Source organism: Chinchilla lanigera, unplaced genomic scaffold (genome assembly GCF_000276665.1).
Source record: "Chinchilla lanigera isolate Chin_1 unplaced genomic scaffold, ChiLan1.0 scaffold00054, whole genome shotgun sequence".
In the NCBI taxonomy this organism is placed as follows: domain Eukaryota; kingdom Metazoa; phylum Chordata; class Mammalia; order Rodentia; family Chinchillidae; genus Chinchilla; species Chinchilla lanigera.
In genome coordinates, this window is record NW_004955455.1 from 10998209 (window position 1) to 11019554 (window position 21346).

At 51.7% G+C, this 21346-nt stretch overlaps 1 protein-coding gene across 3 annotated transcripts in view; it reads right to left on the minus strand.

Annotated features, from left to right (window-relative positions):
* Window positions 1–2554: 2554 nt before the first annotated feature.
* Cabp1 (calcium binding protein 1) overlaps window positions 2555–21346 on the minus strand; it is a 68160-nt gene continuing 49368 nt past the window's right edge. Inside the window, exons 1-7 of one of the 3 annotated variants that reach the window (XM_005396495.2) lie at window positions 15765–17952; window positions 10460–10639; window positions 7299–7329; window positions 6862–7005; window positions 5556–5665; window positions 5197–5344; window positions 2555–3014 (exon numbers count right to left, since the gene is read on the minus strand). In XM_005396495.2, coding sequence (XP_005396552.1) covers window positions 2989–3014; window positions 5197–5344; window positions 5556–5665; window positions 6862–7005; window positions 7299–7329; window positions 10460–10639; window positions 15765–15809 — 684 coding nt within the window. In that variant the 5' untranslated portion in view covers window positions 15810–17952 and the 3' untranslated portion in view covers window positions 2555–2988. Of the gene's footprint in view, window positions 3015–5196; window positions 5345–5555; window positions 5666–6861; window positions 7006–7298; window positions 7330–10459; window positions 10640–15764; window positions 17953–21346 lie in introns of those variants that run through there. The other 2 variants (XM_005396494.1, XM_005396496.1) reach the window with 2 other exon arrangements.

Genomic DNA, 21346 nt, shown 5'->3' on the forward strand with positions numbered 1-21346 from the left:
TCTGTTTCCTTACCTGTTTCCCCCAGCAGAGTCTAAGCTCCTTGAGGACAGGGACTCTGGCACAACACCTGGAACACAGTAGAAGCTCAATAAATATCAGCAGGGGCTGAGGATATAGCTCAGTGCTAAAGTGCTGGCAACGTGCATAAGGCTCTAGGCTCCATCCCCGGTGCCACAACATAAATAAATTTGAACACATGCATGAATGAGTGAATGAATTAGACTTTACAAGTCCCAAGGAGGAACATCAGACTGTTCAAGGCCTTTTCAGTAATAAGTGCTCTTCTAAAATGACTCATGGGGGCTGGGGGTTTAGCTCAGCGGCACAGCGCCTGTCTGGCAAGCACAAGGTCGTGAGTTCAATTTCCGGTACCAGAAAAAAAAAAAAAGAAAAACACTCATGGGTCTCCCTACCAGGGGAAGTATTGAAGTAGGGGCGTGGTGGGGCAGAAAGAATTCCTACTAGGAAAAGTGCACCTCGGTTCTTGAAAAGTCACAGAACCCATTCTTCAAACAATCTTACTAAGAGCCCTAAAATACAACCCAGGTGAAAAGGAGGAGTTCTAGCCTCCGGCGTCAGAGGAGACAGAAGCCCAGCCCCTGGGCTCCCCTTGTCCTGAACACGAAAGTTCCCCTGAACCATGGCCCGGCTATGACATCAGCTGCCATGTCCGTTATTTTAGGAGGCCACACCCTGGGGACAGAATGTCCCAGCTTGCTCCTAACTGTGGCCTGTCCTGTGGTGCCCCCAGGGGCTGACCCTACTAGGTGACAGAGATGCCTGCAGATTGCTCTCCCCTCCCGCCAAGGGCACCGTGTTTGTGAAACAGCTCAGAGTCCCTCGGCAGAACTAAGCTGGTACAGGGGTGGGCAGGGCTGCAGGCTCGCCTAGCAGGGCGCACAGCCAAGGGCTTAGCCTCAGAATTGGATTATTAGAGTGAGTTGGGAGCACCCAGCCTCACGGGCCTCAGGGACATGGGGATTACCCAGGCCTCTGGCTGGGGCCCACGGTCCATCCCATGTTCCCTGCCAGGTCTGAGGACAAGAAGCCTCTCTCTGCTGTGGCACAGGGCACAGGAAGGCTCTGCCCACCCACCAGCTCTAGGCTTTACCCCCACCGCCTGCCCCAGCTGCCTGGACACACACCTGCCTCTCACATGCCTGGGACCTATAGCTGATCTCTTCAGACTGTGGGCCACCGGCAGGCCGGCAGCATCAGCATCCTCTGGAAACTTGTTAGAGATGCAGATTCATTGGCTGGGGATGTAGCTCAGCGGCACAAGCGCCTGCCTGGCAAGCGCAAGGTCCCGAATTCGATTCCCAGTACCAGAAAACAAAACAAAATTAAAAAACAAACAAAAAAGACTCATGGAGCCCAACCCAAACACGGAACCAGAACCACTGGACGAAGGCTCAGATCTGTGGTCTAACAAATCCTCCAGGCATTCTTACGCATGCTAAGGTAGCTGGGTGTGGTTGCGCACGCCTGTAATCCCGGCACTCAGGAGGCTGAGGCAGGAGGATCACTGTGACTTTGAGGCCAACGTGGTCTACAAAGTGAGCTCAAGGCCAAGCCTGAATAGCATAGCAAGACCCTGTCTCAAAAAAAAACCCCAAAAATAAAAATAAAAACAAAAACATGCTAAGGTAAAGAACCCATGGCTTGGACTACACTGGCCACCATACATAACTGCCCAACTATTCCCCAAATCTGCCAAGCTCCCAAATTTCTCCTGACTCCTTCAAGCTTCCCCGGTAGGAATTAATTACAATGATTATAACGAATCTAGTCTATACCGGCACAATTCCACTGCATTTGTAAATAGCAGCTCCCAGAAGGACACAAGTGCTTACTCTGTCCTGACTCCAACCTTTATTATCCCTGTTTTTTCACTGGTTCGGAGATCACAGAGCTGAGGGGAGCTGGGTTAGGCACATGAGAAAACTGAGGTTGAGAGAGAGGACGCAACCGGACCGATGTCACAGCAAGCAAACCCAAGGTCTGCCCACTGGACATCCTGCTTTCCCATCTCAGCGGAGGCGGGCAGCTGTTTCAACATCTGTCTCCTCTCACACTCTGGGATTTGCCCCAGGCCAAAGCGCTTGTCATCACTTCCTCAGGAAATCCTTCCCCGACCTCCCTGGAGCAGGTCAGGTATTATAATCTGCCGGAGGTCCCGGCCTTCTTCCTTTATAGCAGGCTCTCCATTTGTAATCACACATGGATGTGTTCATGTTGTGTCTGTTTCCCTGACCTATACAAATACTCCCGGAAGTCTGGCTGCAGCGCAGACCCTGCTAGACGTTCACGCACGAGTCACCCTCCTCTTACAGAAACTAGTAAGCAGGATACCCGCTCACTCAGCTAAATAACATCCCTCAGCCTCCCTCTCACGGGTTTGGGCTTATGAAATGAGGATGGAGGGGTCTATTACAGTCACTCCGTAAATGTCTGACAAATGCAGGAAAATTCAGCCAATCCAGGGCATGCAGGTGGCGCTCAGTAAACGTGCGCCCTGTCTAACCAGGCCCAAGAAGCCAAGACCACCCTGGCTGTCATTCTCTCGGAAATATTTTTATTGGTTCTGAGATCACAGGGCTGAGGCGAGCTGGGACGGGCACAGAGCTAAGGAGGGCAGCGAGAGGCTCTGCCCTGGGGCAGACATGCTGTGTGGGGTCTGCTGGCCCACCCAGCCAGCGGCGGCTGGGGACATGGCACTTGGCGCCTGGCATGACCTCTGCCGGCTTGGCACAGTGGCCTCCCCGTTGGTGGGCGCCCCTTTTCCAGTTGCAGGAGTTGTGAGTCTTTCACAGTGCGGAGGGGTGGGGGTCCGGGGTAGGCACCTCCCCCGGGTGCAGGCAGGCCCCATCCGCCAGGACATCCTGGGCTCGGGGCGGCTGCGGCATGGCGGGGCGAGGCGAGCTCCGGCTCCTCTTCTCCCCTCCCCACCTGGGGAGCTTGGCAGTCCTGGCGGGGCCCTCGAGGCCTCAGCGGGACATCATCCGGACAAACTCTGCAAGGGTACAGGAGCGGCAGGGAAACAGCGTCAGGGTCCAGCCGAGGACCACACTGGTCCCCTGCATCCACTCTGCTCCCTCCAGTTTATCTTCCACACACACACACACACACACACACACACACAGCCTCCGATCTGTACAGCGACCCCTGCTTAAACCGCCGGGGCTCCCCAAGGGTGTCCGGTGTACCGGATATTGCCTGATCCGGGCCCCCTAACAGCTCCACCCTACCGGTAGGTGCACTGCAATCTACGCGGCAGCCACACAGACCTCATCTGCACAGACAGGCGGTTTGCGCTTGTGCTTTCCAGCGCGGGCTCTGTCCTTCCATCCCTGCTGTCTCTCAGCTTCTCTGCACCCTTTGCCTCCTTGGCTTCTTTTTCCCCCCTACACGCTGGTGGCTGTTTTGTTTGTTTGCTTGCTTTAGTGGTTTCAGTGGGATCCCAGGAAGACTGACTGGATGGTACAGAGACTTCCCTTACACCTTCTGCCCTCGCGCATGCATAGTCCTCTGACCCTCCACACCGTCCCACCCAACAGCAGTTGGTACATCTGAACTGACGCGCCACGCGGATCCACGCTTATGACCTCACATCCACATTTACTTTAGCGTTTGCTCTTGGCGTCCTAGTCTATGGCCTTAGACACACATACAATAACGTGTATCTGCTCTTATGGTCACAAAGAGTACTTTCACTGCCTAAATCCTCTGTACTCTGTCTGTTTATCCCCTTATCCTCTTTCCCCAATCCTGGTGGCCTCTGATCTTTTTCCTGTTCGGATAGCTTTGCCTTTCCCAGAATGTCACAGAACTGGAATCAGACAGTGTAGCCTTTTCAGGTTGGCTTCTTTCACTCAGTCACACGTATCTGAGGTTTCACTCTGTCTTTTTATGCTTGATTGCTCAATACGAATAATACTCCACTGTCTTGGATACACTACAGTTCACTTCCCTGCTCACCTACTGAGGCACACTTTGGTTGCCTCCAGGTTTTGGCAATAATGAAGAAAGCTTCTACAAACCTCCACGTGCAAGTTTCTACGTGGATATAAGCTTTCAACTCATTTAGACAAATGCCCCTCCTTCTCTCTCTCCTGGTGGCTTCCACCCGTATTTCAGGGCTCCCCTCACTTATAACCTCCTCTAGGAAATCCCCCTACTTCTCCCCAGCTTGGCACAGGGGCCCCCTCCACACTCCACATCCTACTTCCCCCAGCACAGCATGGACTCCACTACTTTTCTGTTTTCCTTGCTGGTCTTGGGCTCTTCAAGGTAGGGACCAAGTCTCAATACATAGCAGGTACACAAGAAAGACATCTTGGTAAAATCAATGGACAACGCCAGGCTTTCAGGGAAGGGCCATCACCTGCACCATGCAGGTTGGCAATGTGACAGAGCGACCTGAGATTTTTCAGATCTGACGGTGGCAATGCCATCTCTCCAAGTATTCACACTTTCCCCCTGGAAGGCCTCCCCTGAGGGCCTCCCAACTTTGTGTCCTGGACACACACTCTGCCCCAGAATGCAAGTTCCTGGAATTCAGGGTTAGCATTTTCCTTTTCAACCATGTCCCAGAGACTCTGGAATGCTGTCAGGAACAAGGTTCTACAGCAGATGAGATTCCAGGCCTGGGTTTGTGCCTGGCTCTGACTTCTAATAGCCAGTCTTGAGCGAGTTATATTACTTCTGTGAGTCTCAGTGTCCTCATTTGTAACAGGAAGCAATAATGGTATAATCCATGAGTCACTGCGAAATTACATGAGATAATATATGTGCACTGACTTAGTACAATGACGTGTACATGAGTGTGTAATAAATGGTAACTATCATGATTATTAATTTTTTTTAAAAGAAAACTGAGTATTAGCTATGTGTCAGGTGCTTTGTTAAGTAGGAAATACAGAGACAAAAAAATAGGGCTCCTTTTTCTCTCCAATTTCAGGGTCCAGTTGGGCCACAGGTACAATCAGCAGTTGGGAGATACTGTGAAGAGCAGGATTGACCCTGAAGGGCTTATTCAGAGACGGCGATGGGCAGGTGAAGAGGGGTGGGTGCGTGGAAAGGCAGGACAGTGGGGGTTTGGGCTGGATCGATGACTGCACCACAGACACGCGGGTGAAGGGCTCCAGGGACGACCTCTCTGGCTTGCTTCTCTCCTGCTTGCAAGCCCCACCTACCTTCAAAGTCCACTCGTCCATCCCCATTGAGGTCCACGTCTCGGATAATTTCCTCTATGTCTCGGTGTCCCACCTGATGGCCCAGGAGCTTCCTCATGGCCTCTCGCAGCTCACTGGTGCTTATCTCCCCATCACCATTGGTGTCAAACTAGAGGGGGCGGGAGGAAGGGGACAGAACCACCACACGGAGCCCGGTCACATCAGATCCCAAGGCAGCGGCCCTTTCTCGGCATCAGAGGCCCTCTTTCCTCTGCACCCTTCTCTGTCCAAGTTCCCTCCCCTGCTCCAGGGCTCAGGCCCCGGCTTCTTTGGGATTCAAATACTCCACCCTCCCCCGCCACTCACGGACCCTCACCTACCTCCCTAAAGGCATCCCGCAGTTCCTTTACGCCAATCATATCTGCTGTCTCTGCCAGGAGTTTCGGCCCCATTAGTTCCACGAAGTCATCAAAATCCACATGGCCACCCACTGGGGCAAGAGAGGAAGGGGCTGGGTCACCCTCACACACCCATTCCCCACCCCCACCGACGGAGCTGCGGGGATGGCCAACCCCTTCCTGATCTGTCCGTCCTGAGGCCCAGGGTAGAAGCAGACAGGTGCCATGTCAAATACTGGCTCCAGGGAATGGCCAGAGAGGCTGAGTAAGGGGACAAGTCAGGAAGCGGAGGCAGGAGACACAGATGGGGAAAGACACTCTGGGTCACAGAGGCAAGCGTGGAGAGACCAGTATACACCCATGAACAGGCAGAGAGAAGAGCTGTCCCAGCTTTACCCTTGTTGTGCAGATGCAAACTCAACTCCCAAGGGGCTCTCCCCAGAGGGAGAAGCTCCGGAGAGCTGGTACCCACCCGCCCGCTCACAGAAGCTTTCAACCACTGATTGATAGGTGTTGGGGGATAATCCCAGGGGGAGAGGTGTGGATAGGGGGGAACTTGGGGAGGTGGGCAGCTGTATTCATTCCTTGAGCTCCGCAGAGGCCCCACCTTCAGCCACCTGGAGGAGCAGCTGGCTTGAGAGCGCGTCCCTTTCCCACCACACTCCCCACTCCCTCCGATGCCCTTCACCGACCAAACCTTGCACTGTACCCAGACTAAGACAGAGAATTGCATCCTTGTGATTGTTTCCACACAGCTGACATGGCACGGCGTCTGCATGTTTCCACCTGTTTTACTCATTGTGAACTGGGTTAATCCCCGGAGCCTAATGTAAGCTTCCAGCTAGTTCCATGGTGAGCCTTGTCTTTTTTTTTTGGGGGGGGGTGGCATTTGTGATTGAACCAGGGGCTCTCTACCAGCTCCTGGCTACATCTCTAGCCTATTTTTACTTTTTTTGTTTGAGGCAGAGTCTTACTAAGTTGTCCAAGCCAAACTCAAACTTGCCATCCTCCTGCCTCAGCCTCCCAAGCAGCTGGGATTACAGGTGTGCACCACCACATCCCACTCCCTCTGATCACTGCCAGCCAGGTAGAGTATTGCGCATATTCCCTCATTTACTTCCTGTGCTCCTGTCCTTTATTTCCATCCTCATTTGACAGGTTTGGAACGTGAGGCTCAGAGAGGGTATGCAGTTTCCACCAGGCCACAGAGCTAGAAAGAGACGAATGCAGAACTGGAACCCAGGCCCGTGTGAGCAGAAGGGCAGAGGTGCCCTCTGAAGGGACTCACAGTTCATGTTGATCTGCTGGGACAGCTCGATGAGCTCCATCTCAGTGGGCATGTAGCCCATGGTGCGCATGCAGTTGCCCAGGTCCCGGCAGTTGATGTAGCCATCCTTGTCCTTGTCGAATTCTCTGAAGGCCTCTCGGAGCTCTGGGGAAGTGAACAAAGACAGATGGGGTTGGTGGTGGGACCCTCAGAGTCTCTGGGGACAAAGGCAGCCCAGGACTCAGCAGCTGGGCAAGGTGCACCCCACATTCCCCAGGACTCAAGGGTCGGGCTTGCTCCAGGTTCGCTCCTCCAGTGACGATCTCCACAGCAGGTCCCTGTCTGCCCAGGTCCTTATCCCAGGAAGCCAAAGTGTCTCTGCCTTTCTTCCTACCAACCTCCCTCCCACAGCTTCCTGGAGGGCTGAGCAGCCCTCTCCCCCAAGGTCCAAGTTTTACCTTCGATCTCTTCTGGCCGCAGTGATCTATCCTGAAACAGAGGAAATATATCCTATTAGCAGAGGCAAGGGACCCAGAAATTACCAGACACCCATCCGGTGGAGCCATCCAAGTAGCAGCAGGCACCAGGTGGGAACTGATAGAACAGAGCAGAAGTCTGTCTGGACCGTGTCCCTGAAGGGAAAAGTTGCAGCCACACGCATCCCATAGAAACAGAAGCTCCAGGGCCCCGGATGGAAGATGCTCCAGGACTCAACACTGCCCCGGAGCCTGAGCACAGAACCTTCGGGCACAGGAATGGGCCTGGAACAGAGCTGATCCAGAGGCAAAACCTGTAAATAAAACAGGGCTGGGGGAAGTCACACAGAGAGGACACCACCTAGTGCCATCAGAAGGAGCCAGGGAGGGGAAGCCTGCAGGCAACGGGAGAAGAGAGGTTGCCGAGGAGAGAAAGCAGGGATGCACAAGCAGCCCCAGAGAGAGGGAGGAGGAGCCAGAATTGGGGCTGTGCCCTGCCTCCTGGGCACCGTCCCATCTTTCCCTGTTTGTTTTTCTTCCCGTACCAGGAATCGAACTCATGACCTTGCACTTGCCAGGCAGGCACTTTGCCACTCAGCTAAATCCCCAGCCCCTCTTTCCCTGTTTGACCACTATCCCTATACCTTGTCTTGCCACAAGACACAGCATAGGACCCTGGGGGCTGCCAGTGTCTCTAGCTGTTGCCAGGGCCCAAAGCACACACCTCTAGCCTCCAGCAGGGCCCAGGTCTCCTTGGGGAGTCAAAGAAACCCTGGGTCTAGGCGTCAGAACAGATGGCAGAGAAGTCTCCAGAGAGTAGGCCCAGAGGAAGCATGGGGCAGGATCCGGATGGTGCCCCAGGCTTGCCCAGGAGGAGACAGATTGGCACGGAATAGACACAGGTGCCCATGTTCCACTCCTCCACCTTTGGGAAGGAAGGACGTGAGGCAGGTGTGGCCGCCCCAGGTGACTCACAACAGGTGTGGGTACCTGTATCAGAACACAGGCATTCATGGGCCACAGCAAGGATGGCGCGCACAGGTTGTTCCAGGGCGGGTGGAGGCTGTGGCACCCATCCGCTCCACACTGGCCCCGAGGGAGGGCTCTGGCCTCAGAAGGGCGGCTTGGCTGCAGAGTATGTGTGAGCCCAGGATAGCAGCCTACTGGCTCCGGGTCCTCCAGGCCCCCTTTCTAGCTGGAGGAAGGAGTCGCCTGGAGGGATCTTTGTCTCTGTGAGCTGTTGCTGCTGGGGGACTTTTGCTTAAAAAGGCTCCTAGTGCAAGGGTTTACTGCTCCTGCTGTAGACAGGCAGGTATGTTCCTAGACTCTCAGGTGATCAAAAAGATGGTTTTTTTTCCCCAATGTGTTGTATTAGCGCTAAGTGAAAGTGAGCACAGTATTGGTGGGGAATGTGTCCCAGGTCTCCTTGTGGATACCAAAATCTAAGGATGTTCATGTTCCTTTCATGCAATGGTGTGTCATTTGTGTATAACCTAGGCACAGCCTCCCAAACACTTTGAGTCATCTCTGGATGACGTGGGATTTCTAGTGCCTTGTAAATGCTATGCAAATAGTTGTTATACTGTACTTTTGAGGGAATAGTGTTGAGAAAAAGGTCCGTGCAGGCTCGGTGCAGATGCAATGTTTTCTCAAGTAGTTTTGAAGCCAGGCGTGGTGGCGTATACTTATAATCTCAGCATTCTGGGATGCTGAGGCAGAAGCATTGCAAGTTTGAGCCCAGCCTGGGTAACTTAGAGAGATCTTGTCTTAAAATTAAAATAGATAAAAATAACTACATAAATAAAACAAAAATGGAGAGAGGCTGAGGATGTAGCTCATTACAAAGGCCTTGGTTTCAATCCCCAGTAATGGGAAAAAAATTTTTCTTTGATCTACAGTTGGTTGAATCCACAGAACGCATGGAGAGGGCCAGCCGTGTGTGCATGTGTGCGTGTGTGCGCGCACGCACACGCATCTGTGCAAAGGATACTCACAGGGACCAGCTACTTAGCCGTACCAGTTCTTTCCCATCCATCAAGGTGCTGGTAACTTCCATCACAGCTCTTTCCACACCTCTTATATGCTCGGAGCCCAGCCAGCAGCAAGGAAGACACCTTTCCCAGCATGCCTGTGGCAGCACCGTGGTGCAGAGCAGTGTGGGGTGTGTGCTGCGATCAGGCGTGTAGCTAGGGACTGATCCCACTGATGTGCGGGGAACCGTGTGCCCAGTTCGGGGGTCAGCGACATGACGCATGCGCACTCCTTTCCCCCAGTTTATGCAGCTGGCCCTACAGTCAGACAGATCCAAGTACAAATCCCAGATCTGCTACTTCTGAGCTGTGGGACTGAGGGCAGACCACTTCCATTCTCTGAGCCACTGTGCCATCCTCCGTAACATGGGTTGATACCAGTACCGACCTCGCAGGCCTTTATGCCGTAACACAAGACATGTATTTAGCGTGTGGCATTGAATAAATACAACCTGTAAAGGCTGTATCTGTAACATCAGCGTCTCCTTCTTCCCTGTGACAGTTCACAGAAGGTTATCTACTACAGAGGCTACTAGCTACATATGGCTATTTAAATCTGACTTAGAATGAAACAAAATTAACTCCGTTCTTTTGTGGCGCTAATCACATGTCAAAGGGTCAATGGCTGTCTGTAGCTAGTGGTTACTGTAATGTAGAGCACAGATTTGAGAGTTTTTTCCTATCATGGTAGAAAACTCTACAATGGTGTATTCTAGAACCATTCCAAGCAGGATGCTCTGAGGTCACACTATTTGACTACTAGATGACCATTGACTATCTGGTCCCTCAGTTTCCTCATCTGTAAAATGGGGATGATAAAAGCACCTACCTCTTGGAGTTCCTGAGGATTAAATGAGGCCATCCACCAACACACTTAGCCCAGCGCCTGGCACATCGCAAGCGTTCCACAGAATCTTATCTGCTAGCATTACTTCTTGCTGGTGAACATGGACTCACTTTGCAGCCAAGAAGGGGAAATTTTGGGGATCCAATCTGAGAAGAATCCGCTGGGGGACAGGAAGTGCTGGGTACGGAACCCCCTCTTCTTCCCAGTCCCTTAACAAGCCCTGTGAAGCTGAGTTCGGCGAGCTCCACTGGGGCCAACTTACGTACAGGCCGCCTGTTCTCAGCAAAGCCCTTGCGCAGAAAGATGCAGGCGGGGCCGAGCAGGTTGTGCATGACGGCGCAGTTCTGGGCCAGCATCAGGAGTGGTCCAGGGAGCTCGCCGCTGGCCGCCAGCCCCTCCTCGCTGTTCTGCACCACCACGTAGCTGCTCTTCTCTTCTTGGTGCATCTGCAGCCCACACCAAGCAAATGCAAAAGAGAAGCAGGGCATCACCTCCTTGCCCACATAGGCTCTCTTGGCCCGGCCCGGCTCCTGGTCCTGGAGGGAGTCTCCTCAAGAGAAGATGCTTGGACGGTACAAGAGCCTCAGGATGCGCAGGGCCAGGGGGGCGGGTCACATTGGTCCCACAGGTGTGGATGCTGAGCCTTGACTGAAAGTTGTTCCAGGGAGAGCTGGGCGTGATGCTGTCTGTGTCACTCATACACACAAACACACATGCATATGCACATCCACACATACATGAGCACAGAATCACACACTTGTGCGCAGGGAGATGCTGAGAAGAGAAGCAGACAGAGGGAAGCTGTCCTAGCCAACGGGAAGCATCTCTCGGAGCATAACACAAGGATGTCCTTTCCCGCAAATGTTCCTAGTATCCTGGCTCAATCCCTGCGGCCAAGTCCTGTCTCCCAGCTCCCTCCCAGGCTCTGACCCTTCCCTGGTGGGACGCTACTGGGAGGCTGGGAAAGCAGTCAGAGCTGACAGCACGGTGAACGTGCTGAGCCGGTTTGCTGGACTACAGCTTGCAAACAGGTGCTGTTGCTGCCATAAATGAAGCAGGCAGGCTGAGAGAGGTGGGGACAGAGACAAAACGCACACTGTGTGCCCCACTAAATGGGCAGCACTGCTTAGCTCCAGCCCTCTGTTGCCAATTCGCATGACCTAAAGCACCAGGTGGGCTAAATAAGACATGCCTGCATTCGGCTTCTGCCCCACTTGTGACCTCAAGATTAGACAGGCTCCCAGCGGTTCTTTCCCTCCCTCCCGCCTCCCCTGGCTCCCTGCCCAGCCTGCTGGACCTCCAGAGGCTGAGGCAAGATCCTTGTCTGCTGACCGAATATAGCTGTGATCCCAGGCCCTGGCCAACCCCATCCTCCTCCCCGCAGATTCCCACGCAGCTATAAAAAGTCAGCAGTGCCCACAGAGCTTCCCCCTAGGATCTCAGACACAGCATTAGGTCCACCCTGGCGTCCCCAGCATGCCCAGTACCTCTCTAGAATCCAGGTCATGGCTTGCTCCTCTTAGCCCTGCACTGGGTGGTCTCTCCTCAGTGTGGGACCTGAAGCAGACTCTTCCCAAAGATGGACAGAGAAGCTAAACTCCTGCGGGCTGTCTTAGTCTGAGAACCGTGGAGACGCATGCCCTACGTTCCCATCTAATTCACTCCACTTCTGGCCAGCTGCGTGCAGCTCAACAAAGGCCATGCATAGGAGATCCCAAGACCAAGGGGCAACCTGTCCCGCCAAAGCAAGCCCCTACCCGGTCTTCTCATGCTTCTCCCTGAAGCCCCCTGCTGTGGGGCATCAGATGGAGGCTCCCTTGCAGTCCTAGAGAGGGAGAAGCCGGATTCTAGATCCTCAAAGGAGAACAGTGATTCAGACCCAAAGATCCAAGCCTCAAGATCAGTGAGCATGAAAAGGGTCAGTGTTAGGAAATCACAGAACTTGAGAGCTCATCAGATAGATCAAGCACTCATTCTAGCTGGATGCCCCAAAGAGGGGAGAGTCAAAGCCTCCATTGGGCTCCCTCACGTTTCAGGACCGGGGCGCAGACCCAGAGAGTCCTTCCCAGCTGGGAGTGGGCACTGAAGGAAGCCTGGGACTGGCTAGGGCCTAACCCCAGGGAATCATCTCAGGAGATGGTGGCAAAAATCAGACTTTTCATTTCTGGCTGAATCTCCCGCACGGGGCTCAGAATGATCAGAATCCAGGAAGGAGGAGACAGCAGGCGGCACAGAACTCTGAGAGGCGGTTTAATATGCTGGCTTTGGACACAGCCTTAGGGACAAGTTGTGTCTCTGCCACTGACTTGCTGTGTGACCTTGGGCGGGTCACTTCAGTTCTTTGTGCTCCAGTTTCCTTTTCCGTACAGTGGGGACAGTCACATCTACTCAGAGGAGCTCTGTGGGAAAGAAATGAGCTACGGCATGTAAAGTGCTTCGCATAGTGTCTAGAACACGGTCAGAGCCAAATAAATAGAGTTGCCATAGTGATGATGATGATGATGGTGATAGTGGTGGTGATGCCGTTTAAGAGATGCTGGTGCCAAAAGGCCTTTACTTCCGGTACCAGAGGAAGTGGGGGAACATCTGCCAATCAGGAAGGAAATGAGAAGGATGGAGAGGAATCTGCTCCTGCGAAGAATGAGCCAGTGGTGGCTGGGGAATTTCCACTGCATCTCTTGATCATAACACTGCCTGGCATCAAGTTGCCCCTCGAAGCTGCAGCTCTCCAGCCAGGGATGGCACCTGGCTGCATTCTCCAGCCAGCGATGGCACCTGACAGCCTGGTGCTGGCCAACTCTGAGCCTGGAGCAGGCTGCCTCTCACCACTACCAGTTCCCCAGCTACCACTCAGGAAGCCAGGTCACCGGCTGACAGTGTCTCTTGGCACTCAGGGGCCATGTCCTAGGCGTGGAGTGACAACAGGAAGAGCCAGTGTGCCTCGTGACCTTACGGCTTTCTAACAACACAAGCTGGACAAAAGCACACGGGTCAAAACTCCCTCGCCCTGAGGGTTCAAGGAGAAGCTGAAGGATTCGAGTTCGGGGAGGTTGCAGAGAGGGCTGCTGCACTAAGTGGGAATTTGGGCTAGACGACCTTGAAGGTCAGATTTGGGAATCTATGATATCATTTCTGAGTGCAGGAGAAAGAGAGGGAGAGCAGCCTCTCCTGGAGGAAAAAACAAAAATAAAATCCCATTTCTGACTTTACACAGCTCAGGATCTAAATCCCAGCTCTGCTTGCCGCTGACTAGGTGACCTTAGGAAGGTTCTTATCTCTGTGTCCAGCTCCTTTCTCTGAAAATTAGCAAAGAGAACTACTTAGTGGAAAAGAGCAAGTGAGATAGCAGACATTGGGTATTTCATAAATGGGAAAAAGCAATTACTGCTACTCTTCTAAGAAATAGGATATTGAATGCAATAGGTTTTTTTTGGTCTTTTTGAGACAGGGTCTTGCTATGCAGTTCAGACTGGGCTTGAGCTCACTTCGTAGTGCAGGCTGGCCTTGAACTTGCCATGATCTTCCTGCCTCAGCCTCCTGCCTCAGCCTCCTGAGTGCTGGAATTACAGGCATGCGCCACCATGCCTGCATGAATGCAGTAAGTTTTATGATCTTTCACCTTATTTCATAGATTCAGAGAATGAAGGACACCGGCATGGTGGTGCATGCCTGTAATCCCAATACTTGGGAGGCTGAGGCAGGAGGATCATTACGAGTCCAAGACCAGCCTGGGCTACAAAATGAGCTCAAGCCCAGCCTGAACTGCATAGAGAGACCCTGTCTCAAAAAGACAAAAAAAAAAAAAAAAAAAAAAACCCACGAAGGTGTAGCTCAGTGGAAGAGCATGTGCTTAACATGTGTGAGGCCCTGGATTTGAAAATAATAATAACACCACCAAAATAACAACAACTGCTGCTGCTGCTGCTGCTGCTACTTCTATTTTCCTTTTCTTCTCCATCCCACTTCCCTAAAGCCCAGAGTAGAAAAATTACAATTGCAATTGACAATAATGCTAACATTGATTGAGTACTAGGTACTAGGCACTCTGCATAGCACTTTATTTAGTTCTCACAATCACCTAAAGAGATAGGTATTAGGGCTGGGGGTGTAGCTCAATAGCATAGCATTTGCTTACCATGCACAAGGCCGTACATTAATGTCCAGCACAGAGAGAGGGGAAAGGACAGGAAAAGAGGAAGAGAGCGAGAGGGAGAGAGAAGTTGACTCATATCCTCACTTGATGAACAGAGGACCTGGGGCACACGGACATGAAGTAATCTGCTCGAGGTCACACGCAAAGGGACACCTGAGCAGTGTGACCCTTAGGCACTCTGCATTAAAGATGGGTGAGGGGACAGAAGGACAATTCTTGTACTTAAGTTCAACTCCTTAAACTCCAGACAGAACCCACTGCGAGGCACCAGCCTGTGGTGTACTGGACTAATTCGGATCAGTTTCTGCTTCTCTGAGACAGCGCGGAGGTCACCTTGAGGCAGAAGACTCCTTTAAGACGATGACAGATGTGGGGGGTTGAGGACACACAGAGAGAAACCATCAGCCTTCAGAAGGACTCAAGAAACAGTGAAGATTAAATGGAACGTGATGTGAGCAGCTTAGCCAGAAGAGGAAGCTGACAGGCAGAAAAGCCCCAAATGTCCTAAATCGAGAGGTCATCAAACTGATGGAGGAGGTGGGACGGGGCTGGGGCGAAGGAGCCACTCCTCAGCCCGTGACCTTAAGTGTGTTACCTAACCGCTCTGAGCAGCAATCACGTTTCTTGTCTAGAAGATGGAAGAACAGGAGGAAAATATCTGTATCACTGCTGCTTCCTTTAATATGAGTCTCTTCCAGGGCCTGACTACAAAGCCCTACAGATGTGAGCCCAGACTTGCCTGAAAGATGCCTTAGGGGTGAGTATGTACCGCAGAACATGACTTCTGTACACTCCTGCTCAACATAACTCTTAGACACCCTATTTCCTCAGCTCTAAACCAGTCATTTTGACCTTTCTTGGGATTCTGTGACCTGGCCCTAGAATTACTGGGGATTGAAAAAAAAAGGGATTCTTTGCCTGGTTCCTTTTCATAGCCAAGGGATCCACTTGAAAAATCTCAATTCTGAGGACCTAGAGACCGCTAGAGAGGGGTGCTGATCCCCAAAGGACATGAATGGCCCTGGGGCCAGCTACTAGGAAGGGTCTTCTAATCCTGCCAGCTTCAAGGGTGTCTGTGTAAGGACATCCGAAGAATCCACACTTTCCATTCTGCAGTCCACAAGCCTCAAAACTACATGTTCCTTTCTTAACTCTCATGCAAATTCCCACAGGCAGCCTCCCCGTCCCTGCCCCTCCCCACCCCCTGGCAGCTCTAAGTTCCAACTTCAGCTCAGAGCTTAAGACAGAAGAAACTGCAATCGGGGGGTAGCTAGAAGAACAGCGAAACAGCCTCAGACAGAACCCCTGGGAAGGACAGCAAGCTTCAGATGCCCACCCCACTCCACACTCAGCCTCTGGGACAGGTGGCAAGATGTCCCAGTCCCCAGCCCCAGGGCTCGGGGACTCTGGAAACATACCTTCCTGGAGAGATGTCTCAGTGGCGACTTGACACAGTTGCCCATCCTAAGTTGAAGCAGCCCCTCGTGGGATCCCTGGGTCCATGAAGAAGGCTCCTTGGGGAGACCTCAGTCCGGGTCACGGCCAACCCCAGCCTCCCTCTGCCTGTGTCACTCTTCCTCCAGGACGGAGCCAAGCCCTCTCCCTTGCGCGCGTGCTCTCTTACTCGTCTGCCTGTTCTTGCTCTCTGATTTTTCTGGGGTGGGGAGGTGGATTGTACGTGTGTTTGTGCGCCTGGGTTTAACTTTCTGGGCACTTTCTTAAGGAGACAAAGGCAGAAGAGGAGAGTGCGGTACACAGAGAAAATCGCCTGGAGAGCTGACGGCAGAAGGCGGCTGAGCTGAGAAGCCTGCGGGATCATCTACATCAGATTAGAGCGAGTCCTCTCTCTGTTTCTTTCCCCTTCCCTCGGCCCCTCCTTTCCCGGCTGCCAAATCTGCTGGGAGATTGCCTCTGGGAGGGGACCCAGGGTGGCAGCTGCAGCTGGGAATTAGGCCAGCAGATCCGGAAAGCGAAGCTGGCTAGTTTGGGCCCCCAAAGCCAGGGTGCCTCACAGCTTGCAGTCTTGCGTGCACGCACTGACCACACACACACACACACACACACACACCACACATGCATGCACAAACAAGCCCCCAGGGAGATGTATGCCTCTTTCGAAAAGCAGTGAGCTGGACAGGCAAGCATCCTCATTGGCCTCTGGCAGTTCCAGCTGGATGGAGAGCAGGCGGCTGCAGTTAAAGGCCTGGGAGATCTGGTGACGTCTCTATTACGCTCCATTTTTCACACTTGCCTCATCATTGAATTGGGAAGAGGCTCGGGGGCTGGCAGCAGAGCTGAGCTGACAGCTGAGATGGCCTTGAGGAGGCAGGACGGAGGCCGTGCTGGTGCAGAGGGCGTGGGCAAGGTCTCTGGACCTTCTCCTCGCGTTCTGCCTAATCCTGAGGGAGGATCTTCTATCGGCCTTCCTGTGGTGCAGAGCAGGAAGATTGCCCTTTACCAGTGGTCCTCGAGGTCCCACAGCTGCAAGTTTATAAGTGGTCACTCTTCCTCATCCCTCCAGGTGCTGGCTTTGATGTGAATTCATCTCAAGCCTCAGATGTCCTATTTGAGACCTACAGCTGGAGCCAGATAACGGGAGACAGGAAGCATCTGTTTCCCCACATTCATTTTTGCCCAGCAGGGGGCACCAGAGGTAACAGGGAGGAAGGATGCCTCCCAAGCTCCTGATGCAACCAAGTCTTAAACCTGCAGTTCAGAGTTTCAGCCTAGAGTGGCTCCAATTCCAGGGGCTTTTGTCCAGTGTGGGCGGCTGGAGGAAAATCCCACCAGGGAAGATGGCTGGGGCACTGCCCAGGGGGCGGCACAGGCTCACTCCTAGGAGACTGGGAGGAGGTGCCTGGGTGGCTCACCTTGGTCACAGGGCAGCCCCTGCTGGTCAGGGAATGGTTTAATCAGGGCGCTCACTCCGCAGCCTTGTTTGGACCAAACCTTCAGAGGAGGGGAGGGAGGAGGAGGTCACACCCTTGTGGGGTGTGGATGCTTAAAGGGCTGGACAGGAACGGGAAGAGCAAGCTGCCAACATAAATGCCCTCTTCAAAGACTTCTCGTGGAAACAGAGCATGAAGGAAGCACTCTACAGGCTGGTCTGGGTCAAGTTCAGTAGATGCTGCCGAATGGAAAGTATGGTGGGGGGCGATCGATCGCCTCCCATTCCTGAGCTTGTGTTCTCCAATGGAAAACGGCTTCCCCTATCTCGCTAATAAAGTGCACACAGGGAAGAATGTTGCACAGAACAGGGACTCAGTCAGTAATTATTCAAATGGAAGAGAGAAGTATCATTTGCCCCACGTTTACGTGCCGGGCCCTGTGCCTGGCTCTGGGACTATTGTGGAGACCGTGATAAATGTGGTCCCTGCTTCGAGGGAGTTTATATACCAGCAGGCAGGCAAGAGATAGTAAAGGAGCTATAGGCCCCGTTATTTCACCACATTTCAGACAAAGGCTATAAAGGGAAACACATGAACTCTAAGAATATGAGACGGGGGAATCTGACTTAGTCTGGGGGAATTAGGAAAGACTTATAGGGAAAAATCTGGAGAATCAACCAGGTGGGTGATATATGCCTGTAATCCTGGCTACTCAGGAGGCTGAGGCAGGAAGACTGAGTTTGAGACCAGCCTGGGCAATCTGTCAAGAGCCTGTCTCAAAATAAAAAAAAGAAAGAAAGAAAAGAAAAGGATTGAGGATGTAGCTCTGGGTTTGAGTTGAAAGAAAAAAAAGAAAAGAAAAGATGAGAAAAGAAAAAAGGAAAAAAGAAAGCAAGAAAAGAAAACTCAATTCACACTAAGTCAACAGGTGGAAACGTGCAGAGACGGGTGGGCATCAGGCAGGGTTTTCGGCGCGGGCTGTAGGCCAGGATCACGTGGGTCTTCCCCAGAGATTCTGCTTTAACAGATCTACATGGGCTCCAGACAGTACTTAAGTCTACTCCCAGGGAATGCGAACCTGCACACTGGTGAGAACCACTGAGATCCCATGGCATGGAATGCAATTAGACTGACTTGGGTTCAAATCTTGCCCTGCTGCTTAATAACTGTGGGAACCTTGAGGACATGGTGGTTTTTCTGAACTTCAGTTTCTTCATTTATAAAATGGGGATGCTAGTAATGCCTCCCTTAGGGCTCTCATGAGAGTCAAAGGGACAATACTTTTCACCTAGAAAATGTCCCCCTCCTCTGCCTAGTCAGTGTCTTAAAGGGCCAGGTGCAGCATTCATTCATCCAGCATCCACTCACTCAGACCTGGTGAGTCCTGCCCTCTGCAGGCCATACCAGGTCACAGCACCAGCATGTCGACCTTGGGAAACGCCTCAGTCCTTGGAAACAGGAGACCGAAGACAGCAAAATCAGGCCCCTTCTGGAAAAATTAAGCATTTGAAGAAAGCCCCTCCTGCTACAGTGAGGGGGGCTGACACCAGCCTGAGGTTTAAGGGCAAAAGAGATCCAAGAGTTCGGACCTGGGGCTTCACAGCTTCCTTAAACTAACTTGAGCTGGGCAGTGGTCAGGCGGGGCAGATGGCTTGACCATCAACAGGAAACAGAACAGGGCTGGTGGGTGCCCTGAAGAATAAAGCAGGTCACATGTGCACCCTGCTCGAAATCCTTATCCACTAAGCCGCAGTCCCTGGGCCTCCAGAAGCCACACTTTTAGAGTCATAGAATGAAATAATAGGATCAGGAGGATGAGAAGGATAAACCCGTTGCTGATTATTCCTGATTAGGACGGAGCTGGTCTTCGGTTCTGATCCGTTCTACCACCAGCATTTGAACCTGAATGACAGCCCAGTGCTAAGACACTTGGGAAAAGCTGGGCTATAACACGAGAGATGCTTTGTAGATGCTTCTGACAAACAGAGAACACACATAAGTGGCTTGCAACCCAACCAGCTCAATGCAGTATGGGCAGGTGTGTTTGGAGACAGGCGGTCCTGCCATTCCTTACTGTGCGATCTTTGCAGAACTCACTCCCCTCTTTAAACCGAGGGGTAACAATGCCACCCTAAGCAGATTGTTGTAAAGATAATGAGAACAGCTTTTGACAGTTGTTCAATGGGCTCTAGACTGAGGTCTCAAGTTCCCTGGCTGCTTCTCAGAAAATGGAGACATCACGGAAAACTCCTACCCAACTGACTAAAGCCACTACTGTCACCTGCGAATGATGCTAACCATAAACTGACCTTCTCTTTCCCCTGTCAACCCCTGGGGAAAAAGCAAAGAGGAGACTCGGCCAGGGCAGGAATGAGGAACATACACAGCCCTCCTCCTTGCATCACAGGCCAGGTGCTACTGAATCCATCAGGACACAAACCATCAGCCTAGGAAACTTTAAAATTCTGATGATGACCAATTCATTCATTCACTCATTCATTCATGGGATACTGACATCCTGCTATGTGCAAAGCAGTGTGGAAACTGGACTGTTCTATCCAAATCAGAAGAGATGTCTCTGTAACTGCAAAAAGGGAAAGGGGGGGGACAAAGCTATGGGTTTTAGTCACATCTGCCTCCTCTACAAGGGCTGTTTCTTCTCAGTCTTAGAATAAGAGCAGAAATAATCCAAGACCCAAATCTTCAAATCACTCCTATTCTGAGTTAACTTCTTTCTCCTTCTCCCTTTTCTTTCCTCTTCCTCTTCTTTTTCTTTAAAGTAGGAATTAAACCTAGGACTTTGTGTTGTTTTGTTTTTTTGGTTTTTTTCTCCAGTACCGGGAACCGAACTCACGATCTTGCGCTTGCCAGGCAGGCGCTTTGCCACTGAGCTAAATCCCCAGCCCCAAACCTAGGACTTTGTACTAAGCTACATCCTCAGGCCTTTTTAAGTTTTTTGTTTGTTTGTTTTTTGTCTTTTTTGAGACCAGGTCTTGCTATGCAGTTCAGGCTGGCCCTTTTTTTGTTGTTGTTGAGATAGGATCTCACTGAATTGCCAATGCTAGGTTCAAATTTGTGATCCTCCTGCCTCAGCCTCCCAGAGTGCTGAGATTATAGGCATGTGCCACCAGGCCTGGCTTTATTTTGACTTAATTCCTGATACCACATTATCTCTCCTGGCAACTCGGTGGCATGTCCTTTGCGGGCAATAGAGAGGAAACTAGGGATGGCCCTTTGACATTCAGCTCCTTCCTTTAATAATCTTCCTCGTTCACCTTAGAGGCAGCTTTCAAAATACTTTACACACACCCTTATTCAGACAATTGCTCTATTAATAACAGCAATAATATTAACAAAGCCTGACCTTTATCCAGCACCTGCCATAAGTCAGATATTTGATAGCCTTAACCTTGGGTCATTCTTTTTCTGTTTTCTTTTGTTTTTCTTGCCTTTTTTTTTGAGACAGGGTCTTACTACACAGTTCAAGCTGGCCTTGAGCTCACTTTGTAGCCCAGGCTGGCCTCAAACTCTCAATGATCCTCCTGCCTCAGCCTCCCAAGTGCTGGGATTACAGGCGTGTGCCACCACGCCCGGCCTTGGGTAATTCTTTTAGTAACTGCAAGGTGGTTTTTGTTGATCTCATTTCTAGATGAATATACCAAGACGAGAGAGCCAAAATGACATGCAAGTTCATACAAAAGATAACAAGTGACAGAGCTGTGATTGGAACATGAAATTCTACTATCATTCAAGCCACAGTTCTATGCTTTGGCCCTAAAACCACATTGTCTCCCTACAGGCAGTAAGGATATCCCATGAACTCACAGGTAGAATCTTAATCTGTTTCCCCTAGGTAGGAGTCTAATTTACTACCTCTGATGTCACTCGGAAACTGGCTCTCCCTGACTCCATCACAAACAGAAAGAAGATTCCCTTGGTGAGCTGAATCAAGTAACAAAAATAACAACAAACACTGACAGAGATGTTATTCTCTGCCATGTATCGGAACAAGCTCTCCATATATCACCATATCTCATTTAACTTTTTTTTTTTTTTTTTTTTTTTTGGTTTTTCTCCGGCAGGGTCTTACTATGCAGTTCAAGCTGGCCTTG